The sequence below is a fragment of the Parasteatoda tepidariorum genome, chromosome 7, assembly GCF_043381705.1.
Source record: "Parasteatoda tepidariorum isolate YZ-2023 chromosome 7, CAS_Ptep_4.0, whole genome shotgun sequence".
Taxonomy (NCBI): Eukaryota; Metazoa; Arthropoda; class Arachnida; order Araneae; family Theridiidae; genus Parasteatoda; species Parasteatoda tepidariorum.
The window spans coordinates 92,377,280-92,403,898 of NC_092210.1; the positions used below are offsets into that span (position 1 = coordinate 92,377,280).

The 26,619-nt window shown below is 35.4% G+C and overlaps 1 protein-coding gene across 8 annotated transcripts in view; it reads right to left on the minus strand.

The window, feature by feature from the left end:
* Positions 1 to 26,619, minus strand: part of LOC107443911 (plexin-B) — a 193,497-nt gene that overhangs the window by 24,913 nt on the left and 141,965 nt on the right. For all 8 annotated transcript variants that reach the window (XM_071182958.1, XM_043047550.2, XM_043047548.2 and 5 more), the window contains 18 exons: positions 23,356 to 23,464; positions 22,533 to 22,661; positions 20,120 to 20,212; positions 18,754 to 18,838; positions 18,494 to 18,666; positions 18,263 to 18,408; positions 18,073 to 18,175; positions 12,070 to 12,206; positions 10,142 to 10,318; positions 9,134 to 9,230; positions 8,051 to 8,338; positions 6,311 to 6,487; positions 5,457 to 5,700; positions 3,958 to 4,103; positions 2,915 to 3,048; positions 2,776 to 2,835; positions 310 to 384; positions 94 to 160 (listed from right to left, as the gene is read on the minus strand). In XM_071182958.1, the coding sequence (XP_071039059.1) occupies positions 94 to 160; positions 310 to 384; positions 2,776 to 2,835; positions 2,915 to 3,048; positions 3,958 to 4,103; positions 5,457 to 5,700; positions 6,311 to 6,487; positions 8,051 to 8,338; positions 9,134 to 9,230; positions 10,142 to 10,318; positions 12,070 to 12,206; positions 18,073 to 18,175; positions 18,263 to 18,408; positions 18,494 to 18,666; positions 18,754 to 18,838; positions 20,120 to 20,212; positions 22,533 to 22,661; positions 23,356 to 23,464 (2,440 nt within the window). The remainder of the gene's footprint in view (positions 1 to 93; positions 161 to 309; positions 385 to 2,775; positions 2,836 to 2,914; positions 3,049 to 3,957; positions 4,104 to 5,456; positions 5,701 to 6,310; positions 6,488 to 8,050; positions 8,339 to 9,133; positions 9,231 to 10,141; positions 10,319 to 12,069; positions 12,207 to 18,072; positions 18,176 to 18,262; positions 18,409 to 18,493; positions 18,667 to 18,753; positions 18,839 to 20,119; positions 20,213 to 22,532; positions 22,662 to 23,355; positions 23,465 to 26,619) is intronic.

Here is a 26,619-nt window from a genome sequence, read left to right on the forward strand (position 1 = left end):
TGACGTATATATAAAGTTCTTTCTTTTTTCGAACATTCCGGGTAGAGAAGACCCCATTCCAACCCCCCTGGAAATAGTTAACGAGTGTCTTACCTTAAGGTAGTCATACATGCTTAGTGCCATCCAATTTGTAAGCATCTTTTCAACCACAGATTCGGTTCTGGAAAAAAAAGAAGAAAGAAAAAAAAAGAATGTCAGTAACACTAATTATGTTTGAAGTCGGGCGAAAGTATAACGAGGAGCCAATTAAAAGTAACTTAAAGGTTCTTCGCTAATTAAGAGAAAGAAGGGGAAAAAAACAACGCTTACCTTCGTAACATGAGTTGTGGATGTTTGGTATTCACTGATTTTTCTATCAACTGTAGCAGCAAGGCTCGTAGCACGCTAAAGATAAAAGTTCATTTTTGAAAAATAAATAAATGATGGAGTTTTACTGAATAAGAAACAGTCCTCAATAGGAAAATAATTAAGTTTTCATTTGATGTGTTTTTCTTATGACGTGTAAATTATAAACAGGTTGCGTAGCCGAAATCTTTCAACAAAAAATAAGCGCCCCAGAAAGCATGCATAACGGCAACCTTGTTCTTTTTAGTGACACGAAAATGTTTGTACTAAAAACCTTTTTTTCAATTAAATAAAACCTTTCAAAAAGTATTTTTTAAAAAGTATTGTCCATATTGACGTCGCATTGTCCATTAAAATTTCAAGACAAGGTGGATATTAGCCGAGCATGCAAGACTTTTCGAAAAAAAAAAACTTACAATGACCTAGATTTAAGATTATTTTCACCTTTAGTCTAGCTTTATGAAAAGATTATTTTTAACGCTTGAAAACCCTAGGTCAACTTCGATTTAAGGTTTTTATACAGAAGGTTGTTTTCCAAGGTTTTGAATGAGGGTAATGTACGTAGAATAGAGCATATTGTCACAGATCTTGTTTTAAGGTTAGACGGTTTATACGATCTTTTTCGGTTTACATTAAAAGGTTTTTGTTAAGTGAAAATAAACCTTATTTTGCTATCCGGGTAAGTACTTTTTAAGCACTCAAAAAATATTTTTAAGCAGTATATACATTAACAAAATTCAAAATAATTTTCAAAGACTTAATGTGATCCTGATAAAATAACTAGTTTCTGACAAAGAACTCTTTTTTTTAATTGTGTTAGCCATTAAAAAATGATCGAGAAATTTTTCGGTTCGATATCAGAGGGTAGAAAATGACCCCTAAAATAGAAAATATCTTGCAAAATGGTTGCACATGCGAGTGCAATAATCTCACCGAATCCAGCTCAGTAGACGCCGGACTCGCAAGTATTTCAACAAACATGTAAAATGCTTTTAAACGCTATGGACCGAATGTAAGTCGATTGTGGTCGAATGAATTGTGGAAACGTTGAATGTGAAAAGCACGCTTCTGCATAATACGTGGCGAAAATCGACATAAAGAAAAAAAATCCCATTTTCGAATAAAGCACTTTTTAAACACATCCTGTGAAAAAAAGCACCTTTAAGGGCTTTTAAAAACGAAAATAAGCACCTTTAAGCACGTTTTAAAAACGCTACGCACCCTGTTAAAGCACTATATACATTAACAAAATGCAAAATACTTTTCGTTGAATAAAACAATGTGAAAAGGACGCTTTTGCATAACACGTGGCGAAAATCGACTTGGTAAAGAAAAAGTTCTCATTTTCGGAGAGGGAAAATTACGCACTTTTTAAAAACACCTAATAAAAAAAGCCCCTTTAAGGGCTTTTAAAAAACGGAAAATAAGTACCTTTAAGCACTTTTTAAAAACGCTACGCATTATTGTATAAAAGGTAATTACATTAAAAAAAAACATTTTAAAGGGTTTACTCTAAGTAAAATCAGGAACCTTCCAACGAGTCGATTTATTGGAATCGGCGAAATTAAACTGTTTGTTCTAGATCAATTACGTAAAAAGAAACATTTGTCCCTTAAAAGACATTATAGTTTGTCTAAAGTAAGAGCTCCCCAAGCCATTCATCTGGACCCGTGGCGGTGACTATGGTAACGAGGTATATCTATTTCATGCAGGGGTGTAAGGTCATTGTTTAGGACAGGTTTTGGATCGGTCTGGCCCGTGAGAAAAAGGGAATATTTTTCTTCGGTCTATTGTGTTAGCCCTAAAGTTAAGAAAAGATACTCTCCCTTAAATGCGCTATTCTTGTTTCCATAGCAGCAGACGGCCTCAGACTTTGTGGCGGAAGCTCTTACCGTAGACAAACTACACACATACATTTTGGTAAAGAGTTTTGACCGGGCCCTAAGCAGTCCGTGAGACAATTGTCCCTAGTTATCTCTACTTTCTCTTGATAGCCAGAATTAACTGATATTTAATTTACAAGGTGACGAAGGTAAGGACATGCAACAGAGAAACATTTAATTACGAACATGAAATTCGGGGTTCATCTTGAACCCACCTCAAAACGTGTGGCTTATATTGCCCCAAGCATTTCCTCTTGAAAAATTAAATTTGCTTTCTTTTTATTTAAAAAAAAAAAACTGAGGAAGCCGAGATCGAAAGATGGAATATAATGTAATTAATGAAATGATGGAATATAATGTAGTCAACTTGATCTGAATGAATAAAAATCGCTCCTTATATTACTATATTTTAAATAAGAAAATTCAGATTTTGTGGAGTAAAATTTGAATAAGGTAAAATTATTTTTACATAATTAAATTACTTTCGGATTATTGTAATTATGCACCATAAATTTGTGAAGGCAGGCATAGTTTAAAAGAAACTTACTCGGTGGCGTATTCCATTTTTTCCATCAATATAACCATCAAAAGAGAAGCGACATTCACCCTGTTAACATTAACAATCGTTATTATACAAGTTTTAAAAACCACAATTCAAGAATCATGTTGTTGTAGAATAAACCTACCGGTCTCGAAAACTGAACGATTTCTGTACTTCTAAGGTTCGAATAAATGCCAAAAGGAAGCACTTGTTGTTCACCAGTTGTTCGAACTGACTCATCGCCATCTCACAAGCATTGTACATTCCATTCTGGCGAACCTATGTGGGGGAAAAAAATATACTGAGAAATTAACAGGGTTTGTGGAATCCTTTCGCCAAAGAGTGCCTTTATTTATAAATACCATATTTGCTGTAACCTGAACGCACAAATATTCTAAATGCTTCAAAAGTCATTAAATTTTTTAACAAATCATTGTATCCAAATTTTTATGAGCTCAATGTTTTGTTATAACCGTCGTTTAACACCCGACCCGATTTTGGACTTACGACTACTAATGTTCAACTCCTTAGTCTTGTCATTTTGAACCTAATCTAGAAGACGAGGGAACTCCTGGATCAAGTATTGGGAGAAATTTGCTTTCGCGGAGTATTTTTTGATGGAATTAACCCGTATTTGCGTTACATGGAGAGAAATACAACGAGAACTTCCCACGGTTAGCCTGACAGCAAGGGGACTCTAACCCATGATCCATCTACCGCTGAGGATATTTTACGTCAGCACTGTGGTCGGTGCAAGCCGGATGCGGAATTCGTATCGAACAGCCATCGCTGGGATTCGAACCCGATTCACTTCATCAGGAGATAGAGCGTTCCAATGAGGTGATAAGCGTCCCAGCGATGGCTGGTCGATACGTCCGGCTCACACCGACCACAGTGCTGACGTGGAATATCCTCAGTGCAAAACGGTTAGAGTCCCCTTGCAGTCAGGCTAACCGTGGGAGGTCTTAGTGGTCTCCATGAAACACAAATGTGGGTTGATTCCTTGAAAAAGACCTCCACGATGGCAAAATTTCTCCCGATCCAGGAATCTTCTGGATGGGGTTCAAAATTAGAAGGCCACAGAGTTGAACATTAGTAGTCCCTAAATTGGGAGGGCTGTTCAACAATGGTTTTAAAATAAAATAGGCAGATTAACGGCTTTAGTGATGACAAACAAAAGAGACGTACTTTTCCTGTGTCTTGCAGAAGAGGGTGGTCGTAAACTCCGGGAAAGAACACTTTCATGACGTAAGTTTTGTGGTCTAACGTTGGAATGCCACAAGTTTCCAAGTCATTCGTCAAATCAGTCATGTCCGTCTGCAACTCAGCAAAAGCTGAAAATTTAAAAGAACATGAAATAGAACAAATGGATTAAAAATTTGTTTATTTGTATTGTTTTTTTAACAATGTTTGCGCTTTATTGCTGTTTTATTTATTATTACCATTTTCAACTAATTTTTTTAAAAAAAGAACGCATAAAGTAAAGTATTTCTACCTGGCTTTTTAAGAATATCGATACTGGATTTTAAAATGGCGTGAATATGAATCACGACACTGAATTTCAAGAACGCGGAAATACAAATCACAATGCATGATATTTAGATCGCGTCAACACGAATCGTAATATTAGATTTTATTAACGCGTGAATACGAATCACGGCATTCGATTTCAAACTTGCGTGAATACAAATTGCGACATTGGATTTTAAAAACGAGTGAATACAAATTACGATACTGATTTTAAAAACAAGGAAATACAAATCGCGCTGTTTGAATTTAAATCGCGTGAGTATGCATCGCGATGTACGATTTTCGAATCGTGAATACGAATTAAAAAGTGGAACTTTTAAATCAGGTACATACGAAAATCTTTGTTTGATATCGAATATGAATCGCGATATTTGGCGGATTCCGGCGCAGTTCCAAAGAACCAAAAGAATCGAATTGGTAGATCTCCGCCAATTAGCAAAAAAATCATATGCCATCTCGTTAACGAGATTCAAAAGTTAAATTGCGGATCTCCGTGAAAATTTCGTCGGATTGTTAGTTTCTGATTGGCGAACCAAAAGTCTTCGTGGAATTGCATGAGTCCTGTGCGAAATCGGCTCCTGAGAAATTGATTTTTTAACATCTGACTTTTTTGATTTAGCAGGAATTATCAAGTGCGTTTTTGTGTCGTAACTTAAAATATTGTCTCATTAATTAGCATATGTGCCCCCTTATACCATTAAGAATGAAGATCTGATCTTAGATCAAAAGGTGATCCATTTCTAGTTTTTCGCACTGTACTTAGAGGATATAAAAAAAAGCATCGATCACTTAAATCACAATTCCTAGCATTTCTGAAACCACTGTCATTGAGTTTCAAAGTTAGAAGAACAAATTCGTAAAATGTGCTTTAGAATAAAAAACAATTTCATGTAAATTAAAACTTCGAAATATCTCCTAACCAAGCCAACAAAAAATTTCATTCAAAAATATTTTGAATATTAGTGAAAATTAAGTTCTTCAGTTAATTTTGTCTTCTAAAAATAGCGAAGTAGTACTACATAACATATCGAAAGTACTTTGCATTCGCTATATTTAAAAAAAAAGTAGTTTTTCCGACCACTGGCCCAGGTAATAATGACTCAATAAATTCAAGATGGCGTTGAAAACTACATCTTTAATTGGAAAGTTTGTGTTACCTTGCTTGCATTCTGATCGGACGCTGTTCTCCAATGTGTCCATCTGCAGTTGTATCCTCTTGTACTCCCTCTCTGCTTGGGAGTTTTTGTGTCGCAGTACAGCCAGTATCACTATGCTGAGAAGTACAAGGACGGCGCCCCCCGCGGCTATGCCCCCCACAGCCTCGGGGGGCAGCTCATAGGACTTGGTCACCTCATACCGCATGTAGCCCACTTCAAATCTCAAATTGCGTCCCACTCTCACCTGAAAAAGAACAAAAAATTGACGTTAGAACATTCAAATTAATTGGCTTTTGACGACTATGGGCGTTGGGCTCAAGTTCTTACAAAGATTCTATAGATTCGCCTTCCAATGCGGTGAACCGGTTTGCACCAATCACAGTGCTGACGCCCTCAGTGGTAAATGAATTTTGGGTCTCTTTTACCGTCAGGCTAACTGTAGGAGGATCGCGTGGTCTTCCTCTCAATGCCACACAGGTTAGTTCCGTCAGAAAGTCCTCCATGAAGACAATTTTCCCCCAATAATTGATTTAGGAGTTCTCTTGTCTTCTGGATTAGTTCAAATTACAAGGCTGCGGAATTGAACATTTGTAGCCGTAAACTGAAAATTCGGTCAGCTGTTCAACGACGGTTACAAAATAAAATAAAATATGAGTGTGCTGCGAGAAACATCATCATGCCAAATGATACTTATTTCTTACTTTTATGGGATGAACTTCTAAAAACGTGTGTTGCTTTAATCTAATAACGTTAAGTCACCGGAAAGGGCAACAAATGTGTTTCATATGTGGCAATATGTTAACGATAATGTATACTTTAGTAAAGCTCAGAAATAAAATAAAATTGACACTCACCACCACTAATGGAAGTCCAATCTCTGTTTGGCGGCCGAATTCGTCCGTTCCCGATGGTTGCATTTCTGGTGGAAGACAGACAAGCTGCGTGTAAGCTAATGCGGTCAAATTGCACGGTCTTGTACCAATGGTCACATTTACTTCGGGCTCAGTGCTCGCAAGGCGAAGATTCTCACCCTGTTCAGAATGAGAATTCATGGATTACATGAACATTGTAACATTAACTAAAACACCCAAAAACACAAGCAACATAATAGTCAGAAGAGTAGCCACAAAGGGGAGTTACAAAGTGTGGATAAAAATAAAACCATTCAGCGCAGCTACCCAAGTCAAAATTTTTGATGGTTTTCCATTGATAGACAAAACATGATCTTGATGGTAACCATCCATAATTTCATCATGAACCATTATATTTTTTGAAGGTAACCATCACCCCGATGTAAGACTGATTTATGACAGAAGACTTGTTTCGATGGTTTGCTCGTGTTGAATCATCAGAGTTTCTTAGAAATCAAATGTTGAAACGACGATGAATAACAATCCTCCCAATGTAGGAATTCGGACTGATGGTTAAACATAAAAATAAAAAAACCCAAATTGTTCTGATGGTTGTATATATGCAATAATTATTCCTGAGAACCAACAAGATTCAACAGCTCAGTAACCATCATGGTCCATGAGAGTCAAACATTTCTTGATGGTTTACTATCATAGTGTATTAAAGTAGTAATTTCCATCATTGAATGGTTTTCGGCACATCAAAAACCATGAACACATATTGCAAAATGGTGGATGATGTTGGACCATCATGAAACGCTCTGAAGCCAACATATAAATCGTCAAATTTTTTCGATGGGATCATCAATAATTTTGACTTGAGCGCTTCTTCGTTGTGGATAGGCTACTCATGCGCGCTTTTGAAAAAAGTACTTTTATTTATCTTAATTATGTTGTTGAATAATTTTTTGATGAAATGCAGTTGCTTTTTAGCAGTTCATCTATTTGGCGATTTATTTACAGAGCAATAATATTGAAAAACACAAAATTATGATTTAAAAAAATACCGGTGTCACGCTGTCAAATGAAAGGTATTAGTGTAGCCTGAGGCCTATGTTAACAATCAAATCAGTTAAAGACTTTAAAAAAATGGACAGCTAGTGATCTTTTTATTTAGTAACACAGTGAAGTAATTTTGTGAACCGAGGTTACAGCTAAAACGTAAATATTTACGCAAACCTAAATAATAAACGTTTCAAATCTCAATAAATACTGATTTTGAATCTTGTTTCTACATTTCATACCAAGAAACGAATGGGCTCTTTTCATAACAGAGCCAACTACACCTTTTACTAGCTACAACATAAGTTGAGGCAAATACAATGGTGTAAGAAATTAAGAGAATTTGCAGTCTCTAGAACTACTGGATCGATTGGAGTCGGAAGGTATGAAACAGCGGTAAAAAATTGGGTTAATAGGGAATAGGGTCCCCTCATACAGCAGCTTGATTTCACACTTGAAATAATGCAGTTTATCACTTCCTGTGGTAATTGGCCCGAATTGTTTGTCCAGTGGCAATTCCATACCGTCCGACTCCAACGAGTGTTATGTACATACATAACAAATTTCATTAAAATCGATCCAGTAGTTCTAGAGACTGCAAATTCTCTTAATTTCTTACACCATTGTATTTAAATAAAACAGTGAACAAAAGTCCGCGTTAAGATGCGGCAAAAGACTGACCTCGATGACGAGAGATTCTCCCTTGTAAAGCTTGATGCCATTATTTTCGAAGACAAAGAACTTTGGATCAGTGACGTAGATCAGATCCGAATGCAGACTAGGAAATGAATCCTGCAGGGATCTCACACTCTCCACCCCATCCATGATGAAGCCGATTCGCAACTTAAGTAAGTGATCCGCACTCTCTTCTGCCAAGTAATCTGTTTGAGAGAGGTGCCATCTGGTGGCGGAACTCGACACTGAAGGGGAGGGGCACACCATCAAGTGATCTGATCTCACCTCGCATATCTGCAAACATTTAAAAAATAATCATTTCAAAAACTGAATTTTTAATGTAGACTAGAAGGAGTAAAAATGATTTATTTTTTGTCAGAAATAAAAAAATATACATTCGGATCAAAAATGGTTATTACGAATGTGAATTAGTGAAAGTGATTTTAAATAGCTGTTAAGGAACGATTGAAACTACTATTGCCGTCAGACGCACAGCTGCAAAGCAAATTTAATTAGTGGTGTTAATCGGTAAACGGTATAGATTTTGATTAGCGATAAATTCTTTTTGAAGATAACGCGACGACGAAGTCTACTTGCGATGAGATAAAAAAAATTCGCATTAGAGAATTAGTAATTATTAATTGATTAATTTGTAGTAAATAATACCACGAGGGCCTTTCTAAACACTGCAGCAATGCAGTTATTGAGTTGAAATTCGACGTGCTGAAAGGGCCATATCTGTTTATAAACATATTATTATAATTATTTTGTTGAAACTACAATTTATTCTAAATTATTACAATTTTAAGTGCCTGTTTGCGAGTTTTTTCTCTTTGCGTCGCAATTTGTTTTGCTTTTTTTTAAGTTACAAAAACCATGAGACTTTGAAATTACGACGAGGTGTAGAAAATGCACAGAGTACGACAGAAGCGATAAAAAAATTAATGTAAGTTAAGAAGATATAAAATAAAACCCAAATCGTACTCTTAACAAAATGTATTTTATTTTTAGATAGAATAATAAAAATCGATCTTATTCTAGAAGATTCGTGCTGAAAGGGAGGAAGAAGTAGAGATAAAGGGTAATTACCGTTTCATTGACGAGGGTGTCGTTGAGGTAGACGATCATCCTTGGCTGCTGAACTGGCAGAAAATTCACCCCGCTCACCGTCACTGCACGGCCACCGCTGCAAAATAACAATAGAAGGCGTCATTTATTACAAAAGGTTCTTCCTTTAACTGACTCACATAGAATTATAAATACTCTTTGCATTCATTATAATGCAAGATTTCTAATATCTATTAATTTTGCGATGCCACTGACTCGAAGTTTTACACTTCCGTCTTGCTTGCTTCTAGTTAATATTTTAATTTATATTTTGTATCTGAGAATCTGGCAACTTAGAAAAAAGAATTGTGTTTTATGCTTCATTTTTAATAATTCTCGAAGTGAAAATGATTTTCGAATCAGAACAGTTCCGAGTTTTAATTGAAGATCTAGTTAGTAAGCCCTTTGTGCTGCTTTCAATTTTGATTGGCTGCTGCCGATCAAAGTCGCCATTTTGTTCTACTTAGAACGTTGAAGTATCATTGCATTCGATCTGTTTATCTATTTTCGTTTTTCATTTTACTTCACATTTGTGTCATACTTCTAAATTAATTATACAGGTTGCTGAGCATTTGTGTATTTTAATAGTCAAAACTATGCTTTAAATTGTATAGCTTACCTGTCGGATATCGCAATAAAGAACAACGGAATGTTAGTGAAACACAGTTAATAAAAATTACATTTATTTAAATATCAGGAAACTTTTCGCCATTTCTAACTAAAACAAAGCACTAACAACTTCAAACGAAGACATCTGTTGCTACTCTTTCAAGTTGCATACTTCTTTCTTGTTTGCTTCTCGTTAACATCTTAAATAATATTTTGAATTCGAAAATCTGGCAACTTCGAAAGGGAAAAAAATGAGCTCAATGTTTTTACGTTCCATTTTTTTAAATAAAAACCTGTGATAACTTACGTAGTCAACAAAAGTAATATACATGTAATTCGAGAGCACCTACATTAAGAAACATTGTTCCGTAAAAGGCTTACCTGACGAAGCTCTTGAGGGGGGTGATCTTCTTGACAATGGGATCATCCCTGTATGAGAAGGGGTTGTGGAGGACTAGGATGGCCTTATCCACGAATAACTTCAGAGTACTCACATTGTAGTTTGGCACGGGGCTCCTGGTAGTGCGACAACTGATTTGGCTGTTGCTAGCTAACGTCCTGAAAACACAAGTCAATTTGGAAACCTATAGTGCTTGGCTAAAGTATGTCATTAGTAGTGCCCTAGTGAGATTCTTTTTTTGGTATCTTTTCAGGGGTCTATTAAGAAGAAATTTAACGGATCCTTCACAAAATATTTTAACTTAAAACGGACCCTTCACAAAATAATTTATCTTTTATTCATTATTGTTTTGTTAATCGAATAAACCCTTCCCAGGAAGGAGGGGAAAGAAAGGCAGATGTAAACGAACTAAGTTTTGTCTTAAGCAGACGCTTCTTCCTTTATTCGTCCGAAATGAATATTCTGTGTTGTGCAGTATAGGCTGCTGTTGTTGTTGTTGTTAATTTACGTCGCACTAGAGCTGCACAGTGGGCTATTGGCGACGGTCTGGGAAACATCCCGGAGGATGATCCGAAGACATGCCATCACAATTTTGATCCTCTGCGGAGGGGATGGCACCCCCGCTTCGGTAGCCCGACGACCTGCGCGCGAAGTCGAGCACGTTACGGTAGCACAGTTTAACGAGGACCCATACCGCACACCCTCGGTCCCTACGCAGACTGATCCAAGTGGTCACCCACCCGCACACTGACCGTAGCCAGTGATGCTTGACTTCGGTGATCTGCTGGGAACTGTGTCTTAACGATCAGTCCACTGCGGAACTGTGCAGTATAGGCTAAATACCAAATATTTGCATGTCATATCTCTAACTTAATAGCAGCAATTGCCGTTTATTTTTGAAAATTTAATTTGTTTAATTATAATTTTACAGTGTTAAGCATGATCTTTTATGTCTTTGCAATATAAAAATTCCTTAAAAAAAGTTTTCTGCAATAACAGGACCCTATTTCCACACATTCACAAAAGCAGGACCCTGGTTGAAAGAATGTGACTTCACATTTATTTTATATTCACAAATTACGAGTCTTTTTTTTTACAATTTTACAAAAACGGACCTTTCACAACATGTCTGGACAGACCCCTGCTTTTATTAATTATACAATTATTGACGTATGGAGATTAAAGAGGGAGAACGATTCATGTCAATTTTTTCCAAAAATGACGATTATATCGCCAACTTCTAAATTTTGAGGATTATTGAGTCAAGGCAAATTAGTAATGTGGAAAAATTGGTTCTTTTCGAGGGTTTCAACCCAGTGAAAATGGGATAGCGAGAAAATCTTTTTCTACGTCTTGAAAATTCGTTTTTTTTCTCAGAATCAACATTCACGCACAAAAACTGTTTGACTGTTAAGGAGCTTACTATTCCTTAATTATCAGGGTGCGTACCCCGATTTTTGAACAAAAAATAAGCACCTTTTAAGCACTAAAAAATTATTTTAATCACTTCACAAAAAAAATCTTAATTAGGATTTATGCAGGAATAAAAATTATGTTTTTTTTTATTGTTTAAAGTTTTTAATTCATAAACATAAAATCAATAAAATTAAAAAACATTTTCAAAAGCTTTACGTAATCATGATAAAATAACTAGATTCTAAAAATATTGCAGAGAAAAATTTTGAAAATCATCCATTTTTTGTAATTTAGAAGGACTTTTTCAATATATAGTATAACAGGCTTCAGAAGGCGAATAGGAAAAAAGGTGGAATAGGCTTTTTAAAAACCCACTTTTTCAATATATAGTACATATCAAACATATAGGCTTAAAGGATGAATAGGCTTAAAAAAGTTTATCTTTTTATAAAATTGGTTAGTTAAAAAAGTTGGGCTTATCGAGTGCTCTTACCTGTCGACATTGCAGGGAAGGTCGTCGAGCATGACTTTCAGGTGACTTCCGACATTGAGATTCGATCCGATGAGATAAAGTCGCGTACCACCAGACTGAGGACCTTTGTTGGGTTGAACCCGAGACAGCTCCACCACCTGTGTACACACAAAAATCAATACATTTTTTCACCCATATCATTAAAATCAACTTTTTATAGCCTTCGTAATGTGCCACAATAGGCATTACATATGTTTCCTAGCCCTTAAAATTCGTTTCTTAAACTCATATTTTTTTTAATCATTCTTAATCGAATTGAATGTATTTAATTTTTATTGCAATTTATAAAAAGCGAATATGAAGCTTTTCTTATCGATCAATGCTAACTTTTTATTCCAATACTAATGTAGATTCACTAAATGGAAATCTATTTATTACCGTGAAAATGTTTCAGTTGCATGGCATTCTAACAGTCTTTTTGGCAATTTGCGATCGCCAACTTATTTCATATTGATTATGGGGGGTTGGCTTTATTTTCGGCAATGATATCTTTCGATAAATCGCCAACCTTGGATCTCTACCCATGCTCCTAACTGTCCGTTGAGAACAATTCATTAATTTTCAATTACCAATTTTTGGCAACTGAAGATGCCCTAGTGGGCATCACTAGTTCCAACCACTGAATATGAATCCTAACAGAAATGAAGAGAATGATTTTTCTTGATCCCTTTAAACACTTTCTTTCCCAATTATTTTGAAGAAGAAAAAAAAAATGCAAAAAATCAATATATTTTTTATTTTTATTTTATTAATAAATGCAAGGATCAAAAACAAAACAAGTTTTAAGTTGAAATGTGAATTTCTTTTTAATGAGTAAAAAACATTTTAATTTAAAATCAGTTCACTATTCCGGGCCAATGAGTCGGATAGTTCTTAAAACAACAACGTCAGTGAAGCCTCTTATTTCTATGCCAATTCAGCAACCATCGTATATAGTCCAGTGGTCCCCAACCTTTTTGTACCTAAGAGCCAGAATATCGGCGGGCACCATTTATTTTTTCAAGATAAATTTATAGTTGGTAGACATAGGTAATAATACACATTAATTTAACATATGAGTATTAATATTCTTCTGTAAAATAAATGATTACTAAATTACTTTCAAAACATACCAAGTATAAAATTTATTTATAAAATATAGTCAATGTGGTTTTTGGCATGGCATTTCGCTGGCCAGCGCTACATAATTGGGAGTATATGATGCTCTTTTTAAGAATGGAACCTTCAACTATATTATAGAATTTCTCATGTGATGTAATAGTTTTGAGGATAATGTCATTCTGAAGACCTCCAATTCTTCTCGCTTTACTTGAAGAAATTCTGAAATGTATGTAGCTATTACGTTTATTGGGTTAGTAAGAGGATAAACAAAAAAGTTATCAAAGGCTCGATGATATTAAATAGTTGAAAGCGCTTTTTAAATTGATCTTTAAGCAACCGGAGGTTGATGACAAATGTTAATAAGTCAATTTCACTGTCACCTATCATATTTTTCATGTTTGGAAAATGCACAAGAGACTTCATTTTCAAGTGTGATATCCACAAAACTAGCTCAGCTACGAACGAGTTTGTAACCTCTATCATTTTTGCTTTATGTTTGTCCTTTCCCTGCAGCTCCAAATTTAAATTATTTAGCTTTTCCATTATGTCCGTTATGAAAGACAAATCTGCTAGCCAAAGAGGATCTCTTAGTTCTAAAAATGTTTGATTTTTGGCTGCAAGAAAATTTTTTGTTTCTCCAATTAAATGTAGAAATCTATCAAGTACTTTGCCTTTATTGAGCCAGCGTACTTCAGTATGTATTTGCAAAGCATTTATTGGGAAAATGGAAAACTGAAATATTTTATCGTTGGGCACAAGCAGCGGGCGCACCTAGATCGATCGACGGGCGCCATGGTGCCCGCGGGCATAGGGTTGGGGACCCTTGGATATACAATCAAACAAAACACGGGTGCAGTCCAACATCAAAATCGGCAAACTTCCGAGCGAGTAAAAACGATAAATGTACTGACAAATGCTGGTTAGCCAGAGTTTTCTCGGAATGTTTGTAATATATACTTACCCATGTTAATTTTTTTTTTTAAAAATTATGGCCTTTTTTAATAGCTAATAAATAAATTTTTCTTAAAATGTTTTATTTATTTCTCTGAGATCATTACATCCAAATTAAGACGTATCTGTAACGGTCAATGATGATGCCTGGACTATCACTAAAAATTTAGAATGACTTTTCTATAGAGGAAAAAATCTTTTACCACTATGGCATTTCTATGGGGGGGGGGGGGGAATTGAAACAAAATTTCAATAAGATTCTTTTATTCTTAACTGGTCACATCCTAGCACCATTTTGAAATTAGTTTTTCGATTACAAATCAAACAAAGAAGATAAGGTAAACAAAATATTTTCTTTTTAACTTTTTAAATATCCACTCGCCAACATTTTTTCTTCTTCGGTTCATTTTTTTACTGTTTTATTTAAGCAAACAGAGCTATGTACTCCGGGCCTATAATGAGGCTCCCGTTTTATTTTTCTTTCTTTCTTTTTTCTGAAAATGTATTTTTCGAGAGAGAGGGGTTATTTTTTCTTATCTTTTTCAAAATAATCCACTTCATCGGAAAATTAATTATCCACTTCCTCTTGTTGATTCGTTACGCAATTAGGGGAATCCTCTTTTTTCCTTAATTGCAGCATTTAGAAATTCTTTATTTTTAAAGGCAATCAATGCAGATTTTAAATACAAGTTCATAACAGTCGCTGAACAGCCGGGTTTACTACTACTATTGTTCAACTCCGTAGCCTTGAACCAACCCAGAAGACAAGGAAACTCACGGATCCCCAGAGGTATGATTTGTTATGGAGGACTTTGTGACTCGATAGTTTTTACGTGCATCAGTCACCATTTACTACACGGGGAGTCTTCACCGGTGGGGATGGGCCCAGTGCCTTACCAACCAGGCTATCCAGGCACCCACTCCGTAGCCTTGTCATTTTGAACCCAATCCAGAAGGCAAGTGACCACCTAGATCAGTGTTTCCCAAAGTGTGGTACGCGTACCCCCAGGGGTACGGGAACAGTTTAGCGGGGGTACTCATTCTTATGCGAAATATCTTACAACAAACGAAAATTTCAAAAATTTTTATTTAAAAACATGACTAGCCATGAAAATTTACGATTACGTATTTTTCTATTGACTATTTTGCTGAGTTAACAGTTAATAATTAGTGTTGTCAGGAGCCCGTTGTGATTTTTAACTTTTGTGCAATTTTTTTATAATAAAAAATACATTCAATTTCTTATTAGTGGTACACAGCATTACGAAAAATTTAGAAAGGTTACACGAAAGTCGTTAGTTTGGGAAACACTGACCTAGATCAAGTATTGGGAAAAATTTAGTTTCGTGTAGGACTTTTACAGTGTTTCCCAAACTTCTGACTTTTGTGTACCCTTTTCGTAACGTTGTGTACCACTCATAAAAAAATTAATGTATTTTTTAAAAGATATGTTTTTCTTTTTTGGTACAAAGTTTTGTTAATAAGCTTATTTGCATCAGTGCGAAGGATGATATTGTATTTGCGGTGATAACAGTTCATCTTAATTCGGCTCTCCTGTGGTCAATTTCAGTCTGAGATGCGATTCTACGTCCAATAATCTATTTCTTTTTTTTTTGAAGACCACAACTGGCTGATTACACCACTCATTATTAACTTTGCAAAAAATAGACAATAAAAACATACATAATTGTAAATTTTCATGGCTAGCTTTGTTTCAAATAAAAAATTTGAAATTTTCGTAATAAAATTTTTTGAAATATGTATAAGAACGCGCACCCCCGCTAAACTGTTCCCGAAACCCTGGGGGTACGCGTACCACACTTTAGGAAACACGCTGTTTTAGATGGAACCAATCCGCATTTGCGTTACATGGAGAGGGAGATCACGAGAACCTCTCACGGCTAGCCTGACGGCAAGGGGACTCTAACCAACACCTCCTAGAAAAGAGTAGGCCTCTGCACGGGTTACCATAAATATCCTTTAGTAGTCCAAACGTAATGACATATATCGTATTTTCAACCACTGCGCAGCTTAATACCCCGAACGTAATGACATCTTTCTTATTTTTCATCAACTGCGCAGTTAACTTCGTCACATCGGACTACTAAATTGATCCGTGCTGAGGCCTTCATACTTCTAGGAGGTGTTGCTCTAACCCATGATTCGTTCACCACTGAGGATATTTTACGTCCGCACTGTGGTCAGTACAAACCGGACGCGGAATTAGTATCGATCAGCCATCGCGTCCCTCACACAATGGTAGACGGGCTAGCCGTCTCCATATAACACAATTGTGGGTTCTCATCGAAAACTAGCTACCATGGCTTTTGATAATTGACATAAAGTACAAAATTAGGTAGCTCCCCTTTTATCTAACTCAAGACATTGGCGACAAAAAGGTACCTTCTACACCAATAACCGCAAATGTTTATGATTGTGGGGGTGTGGCAAAATAACGAAACACTACCCGAAAGCACTTGAAAAGAATTTATGTGGCGGCGATTAATGACTTGTTTGTTGGCTCTTTCAAGGATTTTCGGCCGTGGAATGATTTATAATATTAGATTCAAGAATAATTCAATGTGTAATTATGTATTAAAAAAAAAGGTTTTTAACTCAGTTTAACACTTTTTTTTTTAGGTATTTTTACACTTATATTTTTTTCTTTTCTTTTTTTTTTGTTATTATTATTTGATAAATTTAATGTGCTTAGAATTTTTATGTTTATTTTGGAAATTGCTTTTCATCGCTAAAGGATTTGCGCAGTTTCGCGAGTGTAGACAGGATAATCCCAAAGTATCGTTTTTTTTTTTCGCCATTTACAATTTTATCAAAACAGGAGAAACTTTTTACGGTAAATTCGTTTTTGTTGGCATTTTAAATAGAGAAAAGTAAAAGTGAGTAACGGTAAACCTAGAGTAACAAAAATTTCTTCAAAATGCCATAATCTGAAGTGTTCTTGACATAATTTGTTTAAACTATGGCAGGATTACTTTCCTCCGCATAATCCTGGATTATATCCTGCCATAATTTGTTTAAATTATGATATTTTGAAAATTAAAGAAAAGAATCTACATTTGAAACTTCATTGTTTAACTGAACTTTCTATTTCTATGGTTTAAATTAAAGAGAATTTGCACTGTAGGATTTTTTCGTCATCTTTACTAAAAAAAATATTGCAGTGCATTTTCAGAAATAATTTTCTGAGGGTGATTTCACGGTGATTAATATTTTATAATTGGAGTTGAGCAGCCGACCCAATTTATTGGGTTTACGACTACTAATGTTCAACTCCGTAGCCTTGTAATTCTGAACCCAATCCAGAAGACAAGAGAACGCCTGGATTAAGTATTGGGAGAAATGTGCCGTCATAGAGGACTTTTTTAAGGAAACCAATCCACTTTTGCGTTACATGGAGAGGAAAACCAAGGACACCTTTCATGGTTAGCCCAACGGTAAGAGGACTGCCTCCAGACGTGGGCACGTACCTAGGCTTGAAAAACCCTTTCACGTATTGTCCACGTCTTGCTACTAGTCCAGTCCACCACAACCCTGGGAGCATACTTTGATCAGGGAGTGTTTATTAAATCATTTAAATTTTTCTTTTTTTTTTACAGATTTACAAGATATGACATGAAGAAGAACAAAGATGATATCTAAGAAATAACAAAGATGCGTGTTAGAATAATTTTGAGATCATATGAGGACGGCAAGGGGACTCTAACCCATGATCCGTCTACCACTGAGGAGGATATTGTACTTCAGCTGTGTGGTGGGTGCATGCCGGAATTCGTATCGATCAGCCATGGTTGGGATTCGAATAAAATCACCTCATTGGAAGGTAAACGCTCTATCCCCTGAGCCACCACGGCTCACGGGGATTCATGAATAAAAGTCAGTTGGAAAACTTACTTTGTAGGAGAATTTTTCCTTTGCTAGAGTCACTCCTGCCTTGTTTCCGACCAGGACATCGCCCGACATGGAACTCGGACTCTGTCCCGTTCGACACGAAATTCTAGAGAAAGAAAAAAAGAACGATGACCCTTAAAAAGTATTCTTAGAACATAGAACGAAAGAGGATGGATTCAATTTGTATTGTTACCTGACCGACACAGAGTAGTCCTCTAAGATGCAAGGAATTCCTCCAATGGTGATGTTGTCCCGGACTTCCTCTTCGCTTGTCCCGAGATTGCTACCCTCTATAGTGACCAGTGTCCCTCCTTCGATCGGACCACTCAAAGGGTGGATCTAGAAATTTAAAAAAAAAAAAAAAATGAGTGTCATATTGATTTTTTTCATTTCCTTGGGGGGTAAGAGTGCTTCGAAAACTCACATAATCTATTCTGGGGGGTGGACAGGTAGTGGCTACAGGAACGAGGCAAGAATCGCCGTATTTGCAAGAGCCGTCACACCACGCACACTGGTACTTGCGGTCGCGAGTGAGGCAAAGAGAGCAGTCTGCCCGACCCCCGTGACTGCCCAGAAGTGGACACTTGTAGAGAGTGACTAAAAATTAAAATAAAAAACTGGTTAATATGATATCGGAAGAGAATTTATAGTAAAAAAAAAACGAGTTTCTTCTTCTTTTCTTACCATTGGTTTTATCGATGTATGTATCGTCGTTCCATAAAACGGTCAATGTTGCTGTTACTTTTCCTACTTCTGCCTGATATGTGTACTAAAAAGAAGAAAAAAAACAAATAAAATCGAACCATTACACGCATATTTTTTAGTAAACATTTATATAAACATTACCAGGGTGAGATCTTTCAACAAAAAATAAGTACCTTTTTTAAGCACTTTTTAAGCATTAAAAGATATTTTTAAGCACTATATACATTAGCAAATTGAGAATATCTAGCAAAATGCAGCACACATCCCACCGAACTCAGCTCAAGTATTTCTTCTAACATGATTGCTGCTATGGACCGACGGTAGGCCGATTGTGGTTGAATGAAAACATTGTGAATAGAACAATGTGAAAATCGACATGTAAAAGAAATCTCGAAAAGGGAAAATCAAGCACTTTTTAGAATCGAAAGTAAGCACTTTTTAAAAACGCTGTTACTTATATAAACATTTACACGCTTATGTTTATTATTAATAAATATTGATTTATATATATTTATAGAAATATCGTTCTGAAGGGAGAGAAATCATGTGGATAAAATATTTACATTTAAAAAGCTGAATTCTTTTACCAGAATGAGTGGAAAAACATGTTATTTGAAAGAATGGATTAAAAACTTATTGAGAATCTTCAGTACTTTTCAGACTTATTGAAACGAATCCAGATATTTCAGGCTAATAAAAAAATGCAGCACGACTTATTTCAGGCCACTAGTGACGATGAGAGCAGTTATATCACTCCTTTTTCAATTAGTCTTATTCACTCACTTCATTAGCATTGTAAATAAATGAGTGTGAATCTTAATCAGCTTAAAGGCGTGATGTAAACATCAAGACAGACATGAAAAATCTTTTTCCAAAACATTTTTATCCTTCAAAACCTGTCCAAGTTAAGGTCCTTAAGTTGCAACCCATCATAGAAGACGTAAAATTTTTAGTGTCACTCTATTCATTGTAAATAATAGAAGAGGCGACTGAAGATTACGTGATATCACGACTAACGGCAGTACATTTATTACAAACTTTTATTTTTATAACCGTCGTTGAACAGCCGGCCCAGTTTACGACTCCGTGGCCTTGTCATTTTGAATCCAATCAAGAAGACAAAGAAAATCCTAGATCAGTACCCCCAGAGGTATGATTTGCAACGGGAACATAGAGGACTTTGTGACTCGACAGATTTAACGTCGAGCCCACGACCTCTTGGACCCTTATTCCAACCAGGCTACACACTTGAAATGTAGAGAAAGATTTTCTGCAGCATGGAGTACTATGGCCTATATATAGCTGTATAAATCTATGGTGCAGAGAGGGAAAGTAGGACACTTACTGCAGTTTCAGAACATATGATCTTGCTGTTTTTAGCTATAGCAAGTACTCGTTCTTTGGCACCTTCAATTTCAATGACACATTGGAAGTTTTCCTGTAAATAAAGACAAAATGAAACTAGTTAAAGAGACACAAACAAAAGCCTAAAGTTACCCGGTATAAAAAACGTTTTAACTTAATTTATTTTCCTCGTATCAAGGAAAAATTTAGAGCTTTTTAATAATTTTTGTTCCTTGTATCATATTTCAGAAGAAAAAAAATGAAAAAATTTTTTTAAAAAAATTTTTTGCACTACCGCATATAAAATTCTACTAAAAATGTACAATTTTCTTGTAAATTTTGATCATTGCATCGAATTTATTCTTATTTCTCTGAAAAATTAGCATAGAATAAACCCTACCCAACAAATCCGTAAATTTGAAACTTAATAAGAGACTAAGGAAGAAATGGGATTGTTCAGAAGACGGGTGGTGCGACACAGGTTCGAATCCAACAAATAGATTCGTATACAAACATACGGATTTCATCGTATTTAGTGGCTAGGATTCATTAGGCAAAATGGAATATTATAAGCTGCATTCGATTCACAATGCGTAACTGCAAATCGAACAGTTGTTGTTCTAACATGTAGATATTAAACATCCGTACGCTTGTCTATTCGAGCAGTGAGAATATTCCTAGGAATGTTAATGCATATGTACATTAGTTTTTATTCAAAAAGCCCTGCGTGTGGGTCATACAGGAGTTCTTTTGATTGGGTACAAACATACAAATTGATGTAGGTAGGTAGGTAAGTATTTTATTGACGTCACACTTGAGCTGCCCAATGGGCTATTGGCGACTGTCTGGGAAACATCCCTGAGGATGATCCGAAGACATGCCATCTGCTGCAGAAGGGATGGCTAACCTGATTTGGTAGTCTGACGACCTGCACGTCAAATCCGGCACTTTACGGTCGAGCAGTTTAACGAGGGCCGATACTGAGCACCCTCGGTCCCTATGCAGGCTGATCATAGTGTGGTCACCCACCCGCTTACTGACGGCAGCGAGTGATGCTTCACTTCGGTGTTCTACTGGGAACCGTGTCTTCAGTCCACTGTGGGACTTAAATTGAGGTAAATGGCAATCCAAGAGTAAAATAAAAGATTAGAGAACTAGGATGAAAATGTTTTTGTTGTTGCGCAAGAAAATCTCGCACACTTGGACTCACGAAATTCATTCATTCGGATTTTATTAAATATTCATTCCTGATTGCCAATCCATTACCCCTACCTATGCATTAGAGATGTTCATCACGTGAATATTAGCATACATGCCATTGTGACATTTAGTGTTAATAATGTTGCATTCGAATTTCTAACATTATTATGCTCACATAGAGACTCTGTCGTTACTTATTGGCGAATTATTTAGAACTGTTTGTGACAGCTATTTATAGGACTGTTAAGTTTTGCCGTTCATAGGTCAGCTAACAACGGAAATTGAAATAAGCATTTGTGAGCTCATTTTTATTTTACATATTAGGGAGACCGGAAAGTAATGTCGTTTCGGAGCATTTCATATTTGTTATCAGGGTTTTACTTTTTTATCAGTACTGTATTCACCCTCGTTAGCAACAACTCTTCAATGCTAGATCGAAAAAAATGAATTTAGTTTTAAGACTGACAAATATTTAATGCGCCGAAACTACATTACTTTCAGGTCACCCTAACATTGGAATAAATAATCCATCGCTGCATTGTTTGGACTCTTTAAATATTTACAAAAAACGATAATTATTTCTCTATTTTAATGCATTTCTTTTAGGTCAAAAAATATCGCCAAATGTGTAATTAAAAAAAAAGTTTTATATATATATATATAGTTCATTCGAATTCGCTCCTGGCTTTATAGATTTCCTTTCGTCTTTTGTTCTGTATTTTCTTAACAATTAATTTTCTGTTTTTTGCTTGACATGCTTTATTTCGTATATACTTTTTAATCAATGTGTTCCATTTTTGTTTCTAATTTTTTTTAGTGCTCCTCACGTTATTGTATTAATATATCTTGCTTTGGCTAGATTAATACAATATTAGAAAGCACTCTTTTTTACAGATATAACCGTGTGAGCTGATGAAGAGATTATAACTTTTCCTTATTTTGTTTTCCAGATTTTCAAGAAGTTTATTTTTTAATATTTTTAAAAAATAAGTTTACTCTAATAATTTTTCTTCTACGCTTGTCATTAATCCTCATTACTTACTATTTTCCATATTTTTTCAATATATATATATATATATTAGTTACTATTACTATTTAAGCTATTTGCCTCCTTTAAGCGCTGGTAATTCTATATGTTAAGATGGTATTGATAAGTATAAATTATAATTTCGAAAAACATCTATGTAATTTAGAACAGTAAAAACAGAACTTACAACCACACTTGGAAGATTTCGAACTTCTATAGTTATTTCTTTGGGCACCCCACTGGGCAACAGAATCTCGTTTTCCAACTTGAAACTTGGGCAGTGTTGGCGACCTTTGATTAGAGAGTTCTGAGGATTCTGTTGGAATAAATAAGTTGAATTAATTTTATTTATTTGGGGGGTAGACTTAATCTGGAAAATAGGGTCCCGATAATTAAGTCGGGAGAGCGGTCAGAAGTGTGGGCCTCCATATAATAATTTTACATTTTGCGTATTTTGCAATAGCTCGAAAATTTTTCAAGCAAATCGAAAAAGTTTTGCACTTAATTATATACGAAATTTATCTAGTGATTATTCCGAGTCAAAAATAAATTTTATTAGTTTTTTTTTTAAAATTCGTTTTTATTATTTAATGTAACAAGGGTCGAATGGTAAGGTATATAAATTTCTACATTGTTTTAAACTATGTAACTTTAAATGACAAAATACAAAATTCGAATGAAATGAGTCGAATAGTTGTTGGGAAATAAAATTTTTAAAAAATCGTTTATTTTTTTTATTTTTTATTTTTTTTTTTACACAAAATACAAAATTTGAACGAAATCAGTCGAATAGTTCTGGGGAAATAGGATTTAAAAAATATCGCATTTTTATTTTTGCAAAATACAAAATTAAGAAATTAGTCGAATAACTCATGGGAAATAGGATTTAAAAAATATCGCATTTTTTTACTTTTACAAAATACAAAATAAAGAAATTAGTCGAAATAGGATTTAAAAAATATCACATTTTTCTTTTTAAATTTACATTGCAGGCTGAAAGAAAAACTTACATTTTCTCCAGAAATAACAGTTCTAGAACAGATGGTGACATTGTGCGTACATTTGTTCTCATGCGGACACCAACTGCAAGCCCACGAACTAGTGACACAAGAAGTACAACTGCAACACAAAGAGTCAAATTAAACAAATGCTAAATCATAACTAGGTAATCGAAATAATTGAAAAACAGGGGGATTTTGTTGAGGCAAAGAGGTTTCAATTCCTACTATTAGTTCACACTTTCCCTCTATCTTGTTCAAATCGTTAATAAAATCAATCATTCAATTCAATTCGATCAATCAATTCAATCGTTAAATAAAATACTTTTTATTCCTCCACTCAACATCAAATACATTTTTTTTTAAAACTTGTAGTCGATAACATTTAATGTGAATACAGTTTTTTTTTCAAATATTAATTCATTTACTAAACTTAATTAATAAATTTTAGTTTTATATGGGAGAAAATATTGCAATTATTTAATGAAAAATAACTAAAATAATATTTTTCTTTATTGTCCTAAGTAGGAATTGACTTTACACATATGTATATTTTTTATATTTCTTGTTTTTTTCAGTCAGAGTTTATTACTTATTCGATTATCTATTTTAGTCACGTGATCGATATCCACCGCTCATCAGATCGGCTGGTAAAGAACGAGGAATTCACTAAAAATTATAAAAAATATGATTAATCAATGTTTCTTTTCCAACAAGAACGTTGCTTAAAGATTGGCCCCACTTGGGGTACGGGCGACAATAAAACAAAACAACAAGAATCATTAATGGCAAATGTTTCAGCAAACAAAACACCACGAAAAGAAAACCTGGAAGAAAAGACCCCTCTCAGAAACATTAAGTAAACTGCACTCGATACACGACAGCTAGAAACAATAAAGCCCACGGATGATGGTTCTTCCTTTAAAAGCCCGCCATTGTGATCCCGAATTTCCTGATGCAGATCCTGGAAGAAGAATCGAACACTTTTTTTTTCTTCTTTTTTTGCCCTCTTTCTGTCTAATACGCTCCCTCTAGTTAAATAAACACACAAAAGGAACTTTTGTATTCCATCTCTCATTCCAGGAAGGCTTTTTCCGGAAAGATTTGCTTTCGGGATTCGATGGAGGAGGAGGAGGACGAAAAGGAAGTTCCCGAAAAGACATCGGAACACTCCTCGCTAATCGAAAAAAAGACCCCACTTTCGAATGAAGTCAGTATTGAAGCTTAAATAGTGGCGAAATGAAATCGTCAAAGATACAGTTATTCTAAAGATTAAATGTGTAGATTAATTAGGCTAATCCCTTAAAGTGCCGAAATGCTTTCATTTCTCAAATTACGTAGTTGATCTGCAGATCACCTGGATAATCTGCACATTACCGTTCGCCTTCCAATGAGGTGAACCGGGTTCGAATTGCAAGAATGATTAGTGGATACGAATTCTGCATCCGGCTTACACCGACAACAGTGCTGACGTAAAACATCCTCAGTGGTAGACGGATGATGGGTTAGAGTCCTTTTGCTGTCGGTCTTACCGTGGAAGGTTCTCGTGGTCTTCCTCTCCATGTAACGCAAATGTGGGTTAGCTCCATCAAAATGTCTTCCACGAAGGCAAATTTCTCCCACTACTTGATCCAGGATGACTCCCTTGTCTTCTGGATTGGGTTCAAAATGACAAGGCTACGAAGTTGTCTTGTAATTTTGAAATTACAAAGCGGTTGTTCAATGATAGTTATAATATAACAATATGAGCCCAGACTGTCGCCAATATCCCGCTGTGCAGCTCTGGTGCGACGTAAATAAAGTGTAGTTTGTCTTAAGTAAAAACTCCCCAAGCCATTCGTCTGGATCAGTGGAGGAAACTATGGTAATGAAATATAGCTATTTCAAGTAGGGGTGTAGGGTGACTGTTTAGGACAGGTTTTGGCACGCGTCTCCTAGAGAAAGGTAATCTCCGGTCTATTGTGTTAGCCCTAAAGTGAAGAGATCTATCCTTCCTGAAATGCGCTGTTCTTGTTTCCATAGCAGCAGACGGCCTCAGACTTTGTGGCGGGGGGAGTTCTTACCGTAGACAAACTATACCTACCTACCTATGTCTAATTTTTCCCTTTGTTCCTCACTTTTCAAATGGGAAAAAAATCTTGTTATTTTATTCCATCTCAAGTTTATACAATTAAAAATGCTAAGGTTTACGCATGAATAATTTAAACGAATAAATAAAAAAAAAATTCTTCTCGATATTTGAATGAGATTTTTTAAATAAATAATTGGGAATGAGTTCTTAAAATACGTTTGTAGAATATACTGTATTCTAAAGCAAGAATAGACAGTATTCTGTGCATAAATTGTTCTCGCTCTTTAATAGTAAAAGACTCGGAACTCCTGTCCTTTTTCAGAACGACCGCCATTTTTTTTCTTCCCTCAGTCAAACGTGGACATAAGTGTTTATTATTTCATCTTTTATTCTGGAAAAACGAAAGGCTTTTCCGTGAAGATTCGTTTTCGGCATACTGAGAATACGAGCAGGGGAGGACTTAACGACGAACGGAAGTTCTTGGAAGACAACGGAACACTCAACGGTTCGAAAAAGAGAAAGCAGCGTCGTCAATAGAAAAGTTGCAGGAATCTCTGAAAGAAGATGATTAAATGGCAAAGAAAATAAAATCACGTCTCCCATAAAAAAGGAATCTACTTGCGTCTTTTGAATAAGTAAATGGCTCGTATAAGTTTTATGGAGCTTTCTGCTAAAACCAGATTTCGATTTATACTGTCATTCACTGGTTTCACTGAAAGTCTTTTTTGTGCCCGAAAAGAATATCAAATAGAATAAGATCAACGAACTGAGAGCGATCCATTTTAGATAGTACTAATATGCTACTGATTGATCTTATAACCGTCAGCCAACAATATGACCGCTAATGTCATTTCCCAAAAAGCATGTAACCTTGTGTCAGAATTTTCTTTTTACTCTCCAGAATATGTTTGCATTAAAAACCGTTTTTCAATAAATATTGCATTTTCAAACCTTTCTTCCTAATAGGATTAAAAATCAGTGTTTAAAAAGTATTGTATCATGTTTTAGCTGACGTCACACTAGCGTAAGGATCCAATTGCATTTCATGACAAGGCTGAGCATAGAAGACGTTGCGAAAAGAAACCTTATAATGACCTAGATTACCTTGAGACAAGGATTTTTTTTCCACGCTTGAAAACCCTCCGACAACCTAGATTTTCAGGGTTTTATATAGAAGGTTTCGGATGAGGGTAATGTGCGTAGAA